The sequence below is a fragment of the Enoplosus armatus genome, chromosome 6 (assembly GCF_043641665.1).
Source record: "Enoplosus armatus isolate fEnoArm2 chromosome 6, fEnoArm2.hap1, whole genome shotgun sequence".
Classification (NCBI taxonomy): Eukaryota; Metazoa; Chordata; class Actinopteri; order Centrarchiformes; family Enoplosidae; genus Enoplosus; species Enoplosus armatus.
In genome coordinates, this window is record NC_092185.1 from 18,949,230 (window position 1) to 18,964,774 (window position 15,545).

Sequence of the window (15,545 nt, forward strand, 5' to 3'; positions counted from 1 at the left end):
CTTAATTTACTGGGCTGTGAAATGCAAGTGGAGCGCTAAGTAACACCAAGGGCAGTGTTGAAGGGAACTCCAATGGGGGACACATTCAACTATTTAGGCAGAAACCAACTGTTTGACACTGTACATGATGAGGTTTGTGTGATTGAGGCTGCTTCATTTTTCTTGCTGTGAAGAGGAATTTCTGAACACATAACTTTGTGTGTTGCCTTGCGCTCATTTCTGAGTGTCTATTGTTCTGGTTTGTGAGTGGGTTGATGTGCGTGTGTGTGTGTGCCTGTGTGTGTGTGTGTGTGTGTGTGCATGAGCAAATGGGAGTGTGAAAAGGGTGTTTGCCCTACTAACTCTGCCCCCAGCGCGAGCCCCTTCATCCTCCCCTTGTTGTCATGCACAGGCGCTCTCCCTTTGGCACAAAGTAGGCTGGCAGCACAAGAGCCATGTGTTTTAGCTCCACGCTTTGAGGGGGCTCAAAAAAAGAACTTTTCAGAACTGTTTCTGAGAAACGTCGTGTAAAGGGAGAGAGAGAGAGAGAGACAAAAAAGAGGAGGAGAGTGGGGGGTGAAAGAGAGTGTGAGTGAGAGATGGGGAGCAAAAGGAGCTGCAGACAACAACAAGCTGTCCTCCATGTAGTGATTTGATCTCAGTTGTTGAAGGATACCTTTCTTGGACTATCTGGGGAGATTCTGCAAGAGACTTAACAACAGGTGAGTGTGGCGGGAGCAATGTGTGAAAAAGAAGCAGTGAAAAAGAGGAAGATGGAATAAGTGGCGTCGTCTTGGCTCAGGCAGTCAAAAAGGAGGGGGTTTGTTTTTGCATGTTTGTCTTTCAGTTTAATGCACTTTTCATGGATTTATTTCCTGGATTCCCATGTTGGAGTACTCAGATTTCAATCTTCATTTTGAAAGTAAACTTACTGCCTCCTGTTGATGAGAACTACTGTGAAGAAACACGTTAAAAGGCAAAGGTCCTGAACTCATGTAGCTTTCACAATTGGGTCTCCCCCCCCCCCTCCCTTTCCCAGAGGCTGTAATCCTCACTCTGTGTTTCCCATCCATCAGTGATGCAGTGCGACGAGCTCTCAGCCAGAGAGGAGTTCACCTACAGCCACATGCCCACCCTGGAGAGGGGTGGTGGGACGCTGGGACGACGGGGCGACAGGGGAGCGGAGAGAAGGCCGGACAGGGGGGAGCGGTACAGGCCCGAGCGGGACAGCTACACAGTGGACGTGAGGGCCAGTGACCTGCAGCTGGACCAGCAGGAGCCCCTAAAGCACCCCTGCTTCAGCTACAGGGCCTGGCTCTACAGTGTCCTCATAGGGGTGAGAGGAAAGACGGTCAGGGAGAGGTAGAAAGGAGGCACATCACAAGGTGCATCTATTTAGTTCATAACACGCAAATTTTAAAGGTTGGGGTGATCTTTTTTTCCTAATGAGAGAATATCCCAATCTAGAAATTTTGAGTGGGATGGCGACAAGGAATCTTGTTTTGTGCTTCCACATTTGGGTGAGCAGAAATATACAACAGCAGGCCTCCAGACTAAATAATCCAAGTGCTATAATATTAAAAGGGTTTTTATAGAAGTGTATGAGGAAACAGACAAATAAATCACAAACTTTAGGGGTTGCTTCACGTCAGCAGTTTGTATTATATCTGATTAACTGGGCACTTCAGGTTCATGAATTGTTAAATATGTGTTTACGTGCGTGAGAATGTTAGTATTCTCGTGCAGTCTTACCTGTTGAGCGCATTTCTGAGTGTCTGTATTGGCATTTGCATGCATGCCTGTGTGTGTGTGTCCTCAGGGCAGTCTGCTCATCACATCTGGTTTCTCTCTGTACCTGGGAAATGTGTTTCCTGTTGCCATGGACTACCTACGCTGTGCTGCAGGCTCTGTAAGTGACCATCATGCAAGTGTAATCGCAGTAACATCACATTAACACATACAGCTCTGCCATAATTAGTTTATACACATTGTTTAGATAAAAATGCCAGTAACACATCATTTTCAGACGGCAGCTCGTTTGTTGCTTTTCTTCCTCGCAGGGCCTCCCTGCAGCGATAGCCAGTTTTGCGATTGCCAAGAACAGACATGTTGCAGTGAGTAAACAATGAACACACCAAGGGCCAAAAAAGATAATTATGTTTTAATGGATTTTTAATTGAGACAATTGAGGCTTGATACTGATGAAGGTCTAGTGTTTTCTTGTTTTTGTTTTTTTTCCAAGGTGTCAGATTTCCAGGTGGTCTACGTGTCAACATTTGCTGTGACGACCACCTGCCTGGTTTGGTTTGGTTGTAAACTGGTCCTGAACCCTTCTGCTGTCAACGTAAATCCATCATATTAATAAACTGAAAACTACCAATCCTTTGGTTGCACATAAGCACATGAGATTATTCTTCAAATAGAGAATTTCTTCTCTATTTCCCTTCTTTAATCTTCCTTCTGCTGCTGTGTCTCTGCTCTCCCTCCCACTCTGTCTGTTCAGATCAACTTTAACCTCATCCTGATGCTTTTGCTGGAGGTGTTGATGGCCAGTACTGTCATCCTGTCAGCCCGGTCTGCAGAAGACTGCTGCTGCCACAGAAAGGTGTGTGTGTGTGTATGTGTGTGTGTGTGCATATAAATTATTGATTGCTTTGCTTCCCCCAACTGATGCCCCCCCTCCCCCCCACTTACCCTATAGCTTTCACTCTTCCATCCTAACCCCTCTCAGTCTTTCCGTCCATCTTTTAGCCGGTGACACATGACAGACCTGTGGTCATGACGCCTGCAGTGTTCCCCACTCGGCTCCTTAAAGCATATTCTGTGAGTGGTTTCCAGTTTTGTTGCATATGATGCGTCTGTTTGGTCAGTGCTTATCAATCACTGAAGAAAGTCTCTAATAGGTGATCGAAGTCATCGTGGGCATTTCTGCTGTATTTGGAGGAATTATTGCACTCAACATGGATGCTTTGCTTCCTGGCCCCTACCTGTCTGTCACATTTTTCTGGATTCTCGTGGCTGTAAGTTCTTTCTTACTAAAATGTACTTTTCATTATTACAGAAATTGCAGCTCAGAATGAAAACTAAGATGCCGTCCATCTTAACTTTGTGTCTGATCTTTAATCCTTTACAGTGTTTTCCTAGTGCTATTGCCAGCCATGTTGTGTCAGAATACCCCAACAAATGTCTGGTGAGTACAAGACAATACTCTAGCTGTTAGAGCCTCAGTCTTGCAAATGTTTGCTACGGGTAGAAAGGTGGATGTGATCAATTAAAGTAACATATTTGGAGCTGTCAGTCTTTGTTTGACTTCAAATGCTGATCCATTGTAATGATATCTTGATGCATGGTGATGACGGAGAAAGCTCTGTTTTGGTACTGTTGGATCTCAGTGTAGCGTTTGACACTGCAGACCACAGCATCCTAATCGACAGACTTCAGCAGTGGGTGGGTATCTCTGGGGCAGCCCCGGAGTGGTTCTCCTCCTACCTCTCTGATAGGAGTTTCTTAGTTGTTGTTAGTAAATATGCGTCTTTACATGAAACTCTATTTTATGGTGTGTTCGGCCCTGGGTCCTATTCTGTTTGCCTTGCATATGCAGAATTCAATTCAAGGTTGTTGTGATCACTTGTAGAGCTTTGCATGGTCATACGACTGCCTACATTAGAGATCCACTGTAACCCTATAATACCAGCAGGTCTCCATGGTCCTCTGATCGGGTTTGTTCGCTCCAGGCTCAAAACTAAAGGGGACTGTGCTTTTGAGGTTGAGGCTCTTAAACTTTGGAACTCTCTGCTTTGGACTTAAGATCTGTGGACACTTTTAAAAAGCATCTCAAGACTCACCTGATTTGCCTTTGTGGCATATGGTGTTTTTTATGTTTCTTAAGTTAATGTCTGTTGCCTTATCTTTTTATCGTGAAACACTTTGTGACGTTGTGCTCTTGAAAGGTTCTATATCAATAAAGTTACTTACTGTATCTTATGGAAGTTAATTAGGATGGGTTTCTGCTGAGGAAGGATAGTCGTTATTATTCATAACTACATTTTTCAGTCACACAAACTGGGTGTATTTCCTATGTCTTCTGGGCCTACAAACCTTTTTTCTCAGTTCCTCTGCTTTCTCTCTTCCTGGTGTCTCTCAGGTGGAGGTGCTGATCGCAATCAGCAGCGTCACGTCTCCCCTGCTCTTTTCAGCCTCCGGCTTCCTCTCTTGCAGCGTGATCAGCTTTATTGAAATCTTCCTGCATGATGTGCCTACAGCCAAGGTGAGTCTAATGAAGCGAGCATTTCCGAGTAGTATGCAGTGCGCAGGTTCTCTAGTGAGCATTACCTCTCCAGCCTTCAAATCGTTTTGCATGAGAAATACATGAACAGATTTTTGAGAAACTGTGAAATTGACTCATTAAGAAATCTCATTCAGAATCATCTAATTTCATCTCTCTCTCTCTCTGTCTCTCTCTCTCTCTCTCTCTCTCTGTGTGTGTGTGTGTGTGTGTGTGTGTGTGGTCCAGCAATCCTACGACATCCTGCTACTGATTCTGATGGTGCTTCTGCTGGTGCAGGCAATTCTAACTTCAGCCACTGTGGTGCACTGTGCCTCCTACAAGAGCCAGCTCCGCATGGGGGCTCCAGAGTGTGAGGACAACATGCACACCCCGACCCAATACTGTGAGGTAAGGCTGGTAAAAGCAGGAGTCGTGGACACAAATGGACACATCTGTCTGTCTGTCTGTCTGTCTGTCTTTTTCTCTCCTTGTCTGTGTCTCCATTTCCAGCAAGAGACATTTGAGAATGTGTAAAATTATACGTTTAATTCTGTTCCAGGTGTTGGACTCACCAGCGACAGCTCATGTAAATGGCATTGATGACATAAACATCAGTGAACTAGTCATGCAATTACAAAAACATAAAAACACACTGTGCTGCTCATCCTTCATACATCATTTATCTTCCACATTTCATCTCTCTCCTTCTCCCGCTTCCTGTTTCGCCCTCCTCTGCAGCAAGCGTCCAATGGAACGCTGCAGGACTTCGACAAAGACAGGACCTGGAAGGCAGTTGTGGTCCAAATGGCCCAATGAACAGTCCAACGGTGCACGGAGAAGTTCAATGAGAAGTGGGAAAAGGAGGAATAAAAGAGACTCTGTAAGCTGTGAGCACAAGAGTACAATCCTGAGACAGAAGACACTGGAAGAAAGGAAAAGCAGTAAAGACGTATTAAGAGATTGAGAGACGTGAGTGAGAGAGACGTAGATGAACAGGGAGAAGGAAATAAAGACTGAAAGATAGAGAAGGAAATCAGAGCGAGAAAAATGAATACAAGGCAGAGAATATGTTTCTTTTATTTGTTTTTGATGAAGATATTTGCATAGATAATGCTTTGAGCACTTTGCTTTGATGTCTGTTTTCTGGGTTTTTGTAACTGTTGCCTGCTTAATGTAGTGAGGAGTGGCATTGTTTGACCTGGGAACCGAACCACTCAATGAACAATCATGTGATAAACAACAAACAACTGAATAAATGATGGATTTAATGGATGGTGCAGTTTTGTCTGCATCATTGTCACGGTTGTACTGTAGGATGAAAAGGACGTCAGTATGTGTGAAAATACATTCATGTAATGTGGTGGCTTATCTATCACCTGGCACTGGCTCAATGTCTCATTCAGCTACATTTATAGGAGAGTTTTCCACAGAAGCAAATGAAACATGTTTAAATCAGTGGCAGACTTTATTCTCTGCTGACTTTCTTTCCAAATAGTGAACATTGACTTATCTTATTTTGTTCAGTAGCCAGCCTCTTTATGTCTTCTTGTGTACAGTGGTGTGGTAGTGGTTGCAAGACTTTATTACAAGAGATGGATATTGCAGCTATTAACTGATGTAAAGAGTTTTAACTGAAATTGTGTCTTTAGAAAAATAAAATGTTTGGCATGAAGTAAACATGTGTGTATAATGCTTTAAGGTTGCTCTTCTTGTTGTTTAATGTTGCTCACTGAATCAACCTGCAGATATTGTATAAATGGCAAGATGACAGCAAACCAGGCAACAAATACATGACATGACGCTAATTATCTGCATCCTAAAATAACATTCCAGGAAACATTTTCTGGTTATTATCTTATTTTTAGATTTCTGTGATGTTTAGACTATAGGTGATTTATATTTGGGTGCATGTTTCCTGAAAAAACAACAACACACAACTACACACCCTACTTTCATGATTGGAAATGAGAATGGTGTTCTCCTCATTATTGCACTCTAATTTATTTGCTACTATGCTAATTTACTTAATTTCCTTCCTCTGTTAAATTAATCCTATCCCTCCGCTCCATTCTGTGTTGGACGCTGCACATGATATATTCTTATCAACATGGAGTCATTTCCCTCCCTTACATATAAGATTAAAAGGCAAAAGGAACAAACATGGAAATACTATACAGGCCAAGACTTCAATGCTTGCACAAACACAGTTTTATCCAGTTCTGTTCGGCTATAAAGTTTACTTTTATGATGCCTGCACTGTTCAGTTCAGACACTGTGATAGAGGTGTTGATTCAATTATGTTTTTGTGTTGATTATGTAAATAAATAAATATAATGCTGACCTAAACCATGACCTCAATAATATATACATATAAATGCATTTACACATTTCTGACAATGTCAACGAAAACATTATAAACTTTGTAAAGTTAGAATTTATGGCAGATCTGCTGTATTGCAATGTAACAGATTGTACAGCTGTAAGTGGCCACCTTGTGTATTTCTGAACACGTTTAGGCCAATAATGAAAGTACATGCTGTTTTGGGTTTTTTTTGTCTTTCGCAAGAATGTGTCACATCCTCGAACATGAACATCTCCGAGAGAGAGAGAGAGAGAGAGAGAGAGAGAGACTATATTTGGAAGCAGACGTAGAGAGGTGCGGCTTCCCTAACCGGCGGAAACCGGCTTGAGGAACACTGACTTGTGGCTCGGTCCAGCTGACGAACATCGGGAGCGCGCGCTCACATCGCCACAAGAATCCCAACAGAGAGAGAGAGAGAGAGAGAGAGAGCGAGAGAGAGAGACATGGGATGCTGCAAACAAACTCACCAAGCTCCCTGTTCAGCAGTGATGTGGTGGTGAATTAAAAGGCCTGTGTCTCTACAAGTAACCCATACAATTAGATTAAATGATCAGTTGCAGAAGGATCTACTTTATGTCAAACTTGAGTTGAGTGGGGTTAAAAAAAGAGAAGGTCCTCGCCACACCCAGTGCATTTGAATGACGGGCAGGTGGGATAAACCTATCAACAGGAAAGTAAAAAGCCTGCCTCTGCCTTCTGGTTAGGCTGTAGACTGAACGAACAGGGCATTTGAATAGTGGTAGCCGGTGTGTAGTTCTTTGACTAGACTATGTAGCCAAGGCTTAGTCCTAAATAGACAATCCATCAGTGCTCTCAGACGTGACTTTAATATCCAAAGACTGTTTATGGTGTTTTATCGTCGATGGCATCACTGTAACATCCAACTAACGCTCACACAGGAGTCCAGATATGTAATGTTTCAATTGTAAACCTCTGAGAGGGATTACAGAATTATTATGATGTCGATTTCTGCAACATGCCTGCATTTATTTATTTCAGCATCTCTACTGGCACACGCAGACCACCTGTCCTTGTGTGAATCACGGCCGCAGTTAAGTCGGTTAACCGCGGGGATGAACGCGCGGTGATGTGATGAACTGGGGAGTCTTAATGTGTTATCTCATCCCTTGTTTCTGAGGAAGAGGCAGGGCAGGGAGGGGAGAGGAGCTGGGGTGGGGGGGGGGGTGGAAGGCGGAACAAACCGGTGTGCTCGGATACATGCTGTAGCTGCTCGCCCGCACTGCAGATTAACTCTTGCCGCGCCGAGGATGCAGCGAGACATGGTGAGTGGCTTTTTGTTATTTTCCCGCTGCATGCACATGGCCCGGGAGGGTGGCTTTTCCGGTGCCGCTCTCTCCGGTGTGGACAGGTAGACAGCTGATGCAGGTATTGAGCATCTTAAGAGGCTCCGACAGTAGGATCTCCTCTTCTCTCATACACACAGAGAGACACACACTGACACACACTCGCACACTCAATCGCTACACTGGATGTTCAGCAGCGGCTCGTCTCCGGCTGGCTATCCGGGAGCTATCCGCTGCTCAGGTGCTGAAACGGCTCGTCGTCTGCAGGCAGCTGCAATCCACTGCAACGCAATGTCTCTGGTGGAAGTGCGGTCCTGCTGGTTGCGATCCTCCCGGTGTCCTGGACTCACAGACCCGTCAGGAGACAGCAGTGGGAGGCGTCGTAGCTCAACACGAGCTAAATAGGACATAATGATCTTCTCACCCTGATGAAATGCTCCTGCAGTGTTCCTATAGGGGCTAACTGACAGTCAAAAGTGGGAAAGCAGTGAAGATACTTTGTGGCGTTTTTCTATCTCACTATTAGTGTAAAACTGTACATCTGTCTAAAATGTGTCATTGGTCTGCTGTAGTAATCTGCTCAGATTTGTTTTCTGAAGTGTCAGATGTGCCCTGAAAGTTATCCCCTTTTCAGCCATCATCTAATTCATAATGAATGAAGGGGGCTCCTCTCCTTCAGCTGTTATCCTCGAGCTTAGCTCCATCTCTTTGCAGCCGGCTGCACTGATCACAGCCAAGCGGGATGCTGTAGTAGCCAAAGAATGTGGGATTCCCTCTCTAAACACTGGTAGCATCGCCCAACTGAAGGGCATTATCTGTCGGACTGGAGCAGTGCCAAGGGCTCACAGACAGCAGTGCAGCCTCTGACTGAGCGCCCTAAATTGTGATGCTGCCCCTTTAAATATAAATGATGCAAAGTTTTATTTCCCCTCTTCCTTGAGACAGTGTTTGAGGATATGGATAAAGTTACCCTGACCGTCACCAGGCTGTATGTGGACAGAGCAGTGTCAAATCTGTACTGTCTGTTATGTTATCCCATAAGGGACACCGTGTTCTTTTTCTCAGGTATAACACCGATTACTGCGTGATGTCAGCATTAACATATGCAGCCTTAAATAATGTTCTCTGATAATATTTCAAAGAAATCCTCTCCTTATGATCTTTCTCTCCATGCGGGTGAGAGTGCTATAAAGCTGATGAGAGTACGTTAATTGTCCGCTGTACTCGTGAAACCGCAGTCTCAAGGTTCCACTCCCCGAGATGTTAAGTATACTTTCCAGGACCGGACAAGAGGACTCGACTTTTAAGGATTTCATGAGAGGAGGGCAGCGGGAGGAATGGAGAGAGAGAAAGAAAAAAAAAAGAAGGAGAGTGAAAGGGTGAGGATTGTTGATGGGAAGGGTTGATGTATTCACTCCCCTCCCGAAGGACATTCACATAACCTTCAAGAGAAATGAGCGTGCAGCAGTGGCCAAATTCACCCTGCACATTTACTGTATACAAGCATATGCATGCTCATGTATGAATGCATATGCGCACACTCACTCACTCAAACACTCACACACACACACACACACACACACACTCAGACAGGCGTGACAAGACATCCCACTGGTAAGTGTCTGGGTGCACCTGACATCCCAGGGTGAACATGCTGTTCCACACAGATAATGACCCACCAGGAGTCCAGAGAGAAGGGCAGGGGGCGCAGAGCCCATGTCCAGAAGGACAGGGTTGTTCATTTCTCAAGACAAAATCACTGAATAAAATCAGTTTTTAACCAATTTCAGCTTAGCATGCTCCCCAGAGTATAACTTTGCCCTTTCAGTGTCCTTGCTCGATCAAAGGCAAATACCCCCCTCAGATGGAACCACAGTTACACACTCCACTGGTCACAGAGTGAGGATTAGTCGCCCTCAGCCACATGACTGCATTATAGAGGACGATGGACGGGAACAGAGAGCTTTCCCGGAGGAAGGTGTGAGACAATACAAATTCACACTACGGCGGGGTTTGAAAGATGGTTGCTCTAATTATCTACATGCTCCCAGAAATGGCATCTTGTACCTCACTGTGCTTTTATAAAAATGCACATACTGCGCCACTCCTAACTGGTTGTCTGTCTTTCAGGAAAGGATCAGTCGGAGCTTCTCATGACCGAAGCTCACGTAACAGCTCTTCAGCCAGCAATCACCCTCCCTGGGGATCGCAAGGGCGCCTCCTAAACTCAGCTCATTCCTCAACCTGCCACGCAGAGTGTGTGGACTGAGGCCAGGCAGCGTAGAGATGGGGCTAAACACAGGGAGGCACACAGAGGAGACAGAGAGTGGAGTGTGCTTCTGAACGTTATGTCTGTCCCTCTGAAAGAGAGGAGCTGTGGGAAACTGTAGAAAACTCAAAGCTCTGAAGACCACACAGTATGACCCCCTTCTTTGACAGGGGCTGAAGTTGGCCGCACATTTCTGAGTGTGAGTGTATCACACTGTGTTGAGGAGTATTTAACTACAGCAGGAAGTGTCTGGTGGGGAGTTGTGGTGTGGGTCCCTTTGTGTTCCGGATGCAGAACATCCTCGATCAGAACTTAGACATGGCCACAGCTCTACTCGCCGGCGAGAAGCTGAAGGAGCTGATCCTGCCGGGCTCCTCTCAGGATGAGAAGGGCGGGGCGCTGGCTAGCCTCATGGTGCAGCTCAAACTGGAGTTGCCTTTTGATCGTGTTGTTACTATAGGGACGGTCATCATCCCCATCCTGCTGGTCACCCTCGTCTTCACAAGGAACTTTGCAGGTGAGACTTCTGCCACTAGGGGGGGTTCATTGCCCAAGCTAGGATGTCTAAGTTACGACAGCAGCTGTTACGCCTCATATCACGTTTGACCAGGTACAGTTTGTGACAGAATCTAGCTGTAAAGGGTCCAGAGTGTACACATAAAGTACACTTTCTTTTAAAGCAGCAAATACTCACAGATACACCCAAACCTCACCACAAGAATGTGACAAAGGGGAAGGAAGTTGACATTTTGAGTTGGCCATGCAGTGCTTTTGTGTCCTCTGTGACAGACAGTGATAAGAAGAAGTGTAAGTAGGAGATTAGGCAATGGCAGAGAAAGACACATTGACAAGTGCATTAAAGGGAGCAGACAGGGAGAGCAAGAAAGAGCTAGAGAGGGCTAGAGAGATTCTGGAAATCGGAGGGGATGGATTATAGGGAGGAGGAGGGTGTTTGGTTAGAAGTCAGAGTGGAAGCGATGGATAGGAGAGATGTTCGTTCATTGCTGAGTCAGACTCTCTGCATAGCAGCATTAACCATCTGGGACTGAGCGTTTAACTTTAGCGGCAGAAAGACGTGGGCGTTTAGACAAGTTCTCCAGTATTCCCTCACTGGGGTGTTTTACAATGATATTTGGGGCGTTGCCAAACGAGTTTTAGATGACTCAGCACAAGGACAGCATCCTGCCCTCTGTGACTGTAAGAAGGTAACGTCACTGCACATACTGACCTCATTACCAGTAATATAAAAGAAGATATGCTGACTTCTTGTCATAGTTTTTTATTAAAAATTATAAAGTTTATTTAGAAAGCAACCATTCATAATGTCAGACGTCACTGCTCTTAGTTCCAAAGGTTAAAAGCGGGCCTGCTGCATCCCTGAACCTCTTTGTACTTAATGGACACACGACTGATAGAGAACAACTTCTCACTGCCTCTGTCTGAGCCAGGCAGACACTTCTATCATTTCAAAAAGCCGTGTGAGCATTGTCAGAGACACACAGCGCTTTGTGCTGTACCGATGAATGATTCTAAAAGATCCTCAGATAATAAAAATGAAACAGAGGTTAGATAGATGCAAGATATATCCCAAAAAATAGTGAATTTATCATTGCAAGTTGCATTTATTGCAATGAATATGAGGGAACACCAAATCCCCAGTTTAACCATGTTATCATAAGCACTATTTGGAAGTGAAAGGAGGGTGAGAATTAAACTTATAACCTAGACTGTCTGTTTGAAACATCTGTTGCACTATGCAGAGCTGTTGAATGGTTAACATTTGACTCACAGGACTCGAGTAGTTGTGTGCACATGCAGTTTTACAGGACAAAGGATTATTATAACAGATATTTCAGGCATGTTTACCTTTTTCATTTCAAATAAGTGGCTTAGAAAAAAATGTTAAAGCTTTTTTATAAGCCTATCTGTTTGTCTAACCCCTCACATGTTGTTAAATGGTGTCTTACAGACTTTTCACATTGTCAGATCTCGAAATTATGACAATAAGACCCAGGATGTAGCTGTGGCATTCTTCTGTCAACTAATATACTTAATTTATATTATGAGATCTAATCATCCAACTTGTTACAGCAATGTTTGGGCTGATTCTTTCTGTCTGTACTGTCCTCAGAGGAGTCCATATACTGTTACACACCACACAACTTCACCAGAGACCAGGCACTGTATGCAAGAGGCTACTGCTGGACAGAGCTGCGGGACGCTCTACCTGGCGTGGAGTCTCACCTTTGGCCTTCACTATTCGAGCACAAGTTCCTGCCCTATGCCCTGCTGGCCTTTGCTGGGATCATGTACATTCCTGCTTTGGGCTGGGAGTTCCTCGCCTCGACGCGGCTCACTTCAGAGCTCAATTTCCTGCTTCAAGAGATTGATAACTGCTATCATCGAGCCGCAGAGGGCCGAGCCCCAAAGATCGAGAAGCAGATCCAATCCAAAGGACCTGGCATAACTGAGCGGGAGAGGAGGGAGATCATAGAGAACGCAGAGAAGGAGAAAAGCCCCGAACAGAACCTGTTTGAGAAATACTTGGAGAGACGAGGCCAAAGTAACTTTCTGGCAAAGCTTTACCTGGCACGCCACCTGGCTATTATCTGCCTCAGTTCCATCCCCATTTCCTACCTGAGCGCCTACTATGCCCGCCAAAGGCAGAATGAGTTCACCTGTGCGCTGGGTGAGCCCCCAGACATTAGCAGCTATTCGGAGCTGAAGCTCAGGGTCAACTGTAAGCTGCCGGCTGTGCAGCTGCAGCGCATCATGGCAGCAGTGGATATCGCTCTGCTCTGCACCATGAACCTCATCATCCTGCTTAATTTGCTGCACTTGTTTGTGGTGCGCAAGTCCAACTTTGTATTTGACAAACTGCATAAAGTTGGTATTAAAACACGGCGACGCTGGCAGAAGTCTCAGTTCTGTGATATCAACATCCTGGCCATGTTCTGCAACGAGAACAGGGACCACATCAAGTCGCTCAACCGGCTGGACTTCATCACCAATGAGAGCGACCTCATGTATGATAATGTGGTCAGGCAGCTGTTGGCAGCACTTGCCCAGTCCAACCATGATGCTACGCCCACTGTGAGGGACTCTGGGATACAAACGCTTGATCCCAATATGGATCTTGGAGTGGGAGAGATGGGTGGGGAGCCGCTGGTCATCAAACGGCCCCGCAAGAAGATTAAATGGATCCCGAGTTCAAATCCTCTTCCTCAGTCATTCAAGGTAAGGCTGAGAACACTTTCCATGTCTCCAGTAATAACGCGTCAGCATCCATTCACCACCTGTCCTCTAGAAACAGAATTATACTTTCTGCAAGAACTTGTTCACTAGAGCACAGCAGCTCATGTCAACATGGACTTTATGTTAGTTCAAGGTGCTTCCAACTGAGCCACATCAGCTCTTGATAAGAGCCTCCTTCTCTGAAGAGGCACAGGAAGTGATTTAAAATATGTAGAACACTTCAATGCAATTGTTGCCTTTGGCTACCGTAACTGTAGTTTAAGCTTTATGATTTTAATTACCTGTTTTTGTGTTCTCTATCCTTTGTAAAGGAACCCCTTACCCTGACACGCCTGGAAAATAACACCAAGCCTGAAAAACCCAAACCAGTCAGACGAAAGACAGTGGCAGACAACTTCATTGCACCACTTCTGGATAGCAAGAGCACACAATATCCTGCAACAAAAGGTATGCAGTACTATGAACAGTACGTAACAGTAAGATTTTAATTTAAAGCTGTGCTAATTAATATTCTCATATTAACAATGGATCAAATGACTTGTATGTGTTGGACCACAGATAATCAGATAACAGACCAGACTCTGCAGTTCCCCTCAGTTTTATGGAACTTTTAGGCATCTTTCAACTAATTGTTTTGGTTTTACAGCTCACAATTTACTCTTTTGGTTCACTCTCACAGCTTTCATCAGTGTTGTTTCCAGACGCAGCTGTTTTCAGGAAAAACGCTCTCATAAACCCATTAAACACTACCTGACAAGTACAAAACAGCAAACAGGCAAAGTTAGCGACCAGCTAGTGAACATAGTGGAGCATTTAGCTGCTAAAGAGTTGGATCTGTTTCTCAGGAGTTTGTGGAGACAAAACAAGAGTGGCTGTGTGACTTGCATTCGCCACGTGGGCAGAAACATGACTCCAGATGAATGCTAATGTTGCTGTGTATCTGCTGGATGTGTAAATACACAACTGGTTGCTAACATGTTTGCCACATCAACTTTATATTGTGATAATATATAAATGCTGTGTTTACAGCTTGTTTCAAGAGGCCAGGCCATCAGGCAGGTTTAAGCATACTTTGACTTTTCATTTCCAATCGTAGATCTAGGTGGGATGGAGAAAAAGCACGCTCGCAACTTCTCTCTGGACGTCCACCCATACATGCTGACCATTCGCAAGCCCAAGGTGGAGGCTGCTACCACGGAACCTCTACCCTCACAGCACAACATGGATACAGTGTACCTTGAAGGCACACACACTATTGTTCATGTGTCTGGTGCAATCACAGGTAAGCCTGATCTCTCCGTCACTCTTGCTTCCTGGTTCAGGGCAGAACATTTCACTTGAATTCATAATATTCATGGAATATTTACCAGTATTAGCTAACAGACAAATGCAGCACCTCATCTCACATAGCTGTACCTTTATTCCTGCAACCACAGTTTGATCCAAACAGTGAGTATGATTATTTATGACATGTTATGTCTGGTAAATTCCATGGTGGCCAGTCAGTCTTAGCATGCAAAAGGTGAGCACATTCCAACTGAAGCGAATATTGACGCTCTGTTTTGGAAATGAAACACAGCGTTAGCTTTCAGTTACAGCTGAATGTGAGCTCCAGCTTGTTAGGCTACACCATGACATCCTCAGAGTCTCCCTGTGCAATTATTGCTGACCTTTGAAAGGGTATGTTTCTTTAAAAGGGGACACCACTGCCTGTACTGTTTCCATTTGAGACTTTGACTTTCTCCTCTCTTCCTCTACCCTCTCCGGTATTCCCTTCTTGTCTCTTCAGAAACTAAGGTTCACTCTCCAGAATCGACCAACACTGCCTTTTCTACGGTGACCCTGCCCACCACCACTTACGTAAATGGCGTGAGCCCGAACCCTCCTTCCAGTGAGGACCCCCTCAGTCCCAAGTCTTCTCCTCCTCCAACAGAGCCTCTGACCCAGACAGAAAACCCAGAGTCTCAGCCACCACCCCTAACCATAGCCCCTACACACCAGCTGCTGAGTATACATCACACTCTCTTCGAGGAGGAAGAGGATGAAGAAAACCGCAGGGACAGACTGGCAGAGAGACCTGGGGAGCTCATCGCCGCTGGGGAATGTTGA

The 15,545-nt window shown here is 45.1% G+C and overlaps 2 protein-coding genes across 2 annotated transcripts; both read left to right on the forward strand.

Annotated features, from left to right (window-relative positions):
• The first annotated feature begins 1,057 nt into the window (after positions 1-1,057).
• Positions 1,058-5,062, forward strand: mlc1 (modulator of VRAC current 1). The gene is made up of 11 exons (XM_070907851.1): positions 1,058-1,315; positions 1,799-1,888; positions 2,040-2,093; positions 2,222-2,323; positions 2,483-2,584; positions 2,731-2,802; positions 2,883-2,999; positions 3,113-3,169; positions 4,124-4,246; positions 4,493-4,654; positions 4,985-5,062. Exons 1-11 carry the CDS (start codon positions 1,058-1,060, stop codon positions 5,060-5,062), a joined length of 1,215 nt encoding a protein of 404 aa, XP_070763952.1.
• A 5,407-nt stretch (positions 5,063-10,469) lies between these two features.
• Positions 10,470-15,545, forward strand: panx2 (pannexin 2). Its single transcript, XM_070908041.1, has 5 exons — positions 10,470-10,698; positions 12,313-13,418; positions 13,748-13,883; positions 14,533-14,718; positions 15,226-15,545. Exons 1-5 carry the CDS (start codon positions 10,470-10,472, stop codon positions 15,543-15,545), a joined length of 1,977 nt encoding a protein of 658 aa, XP_070764142.1.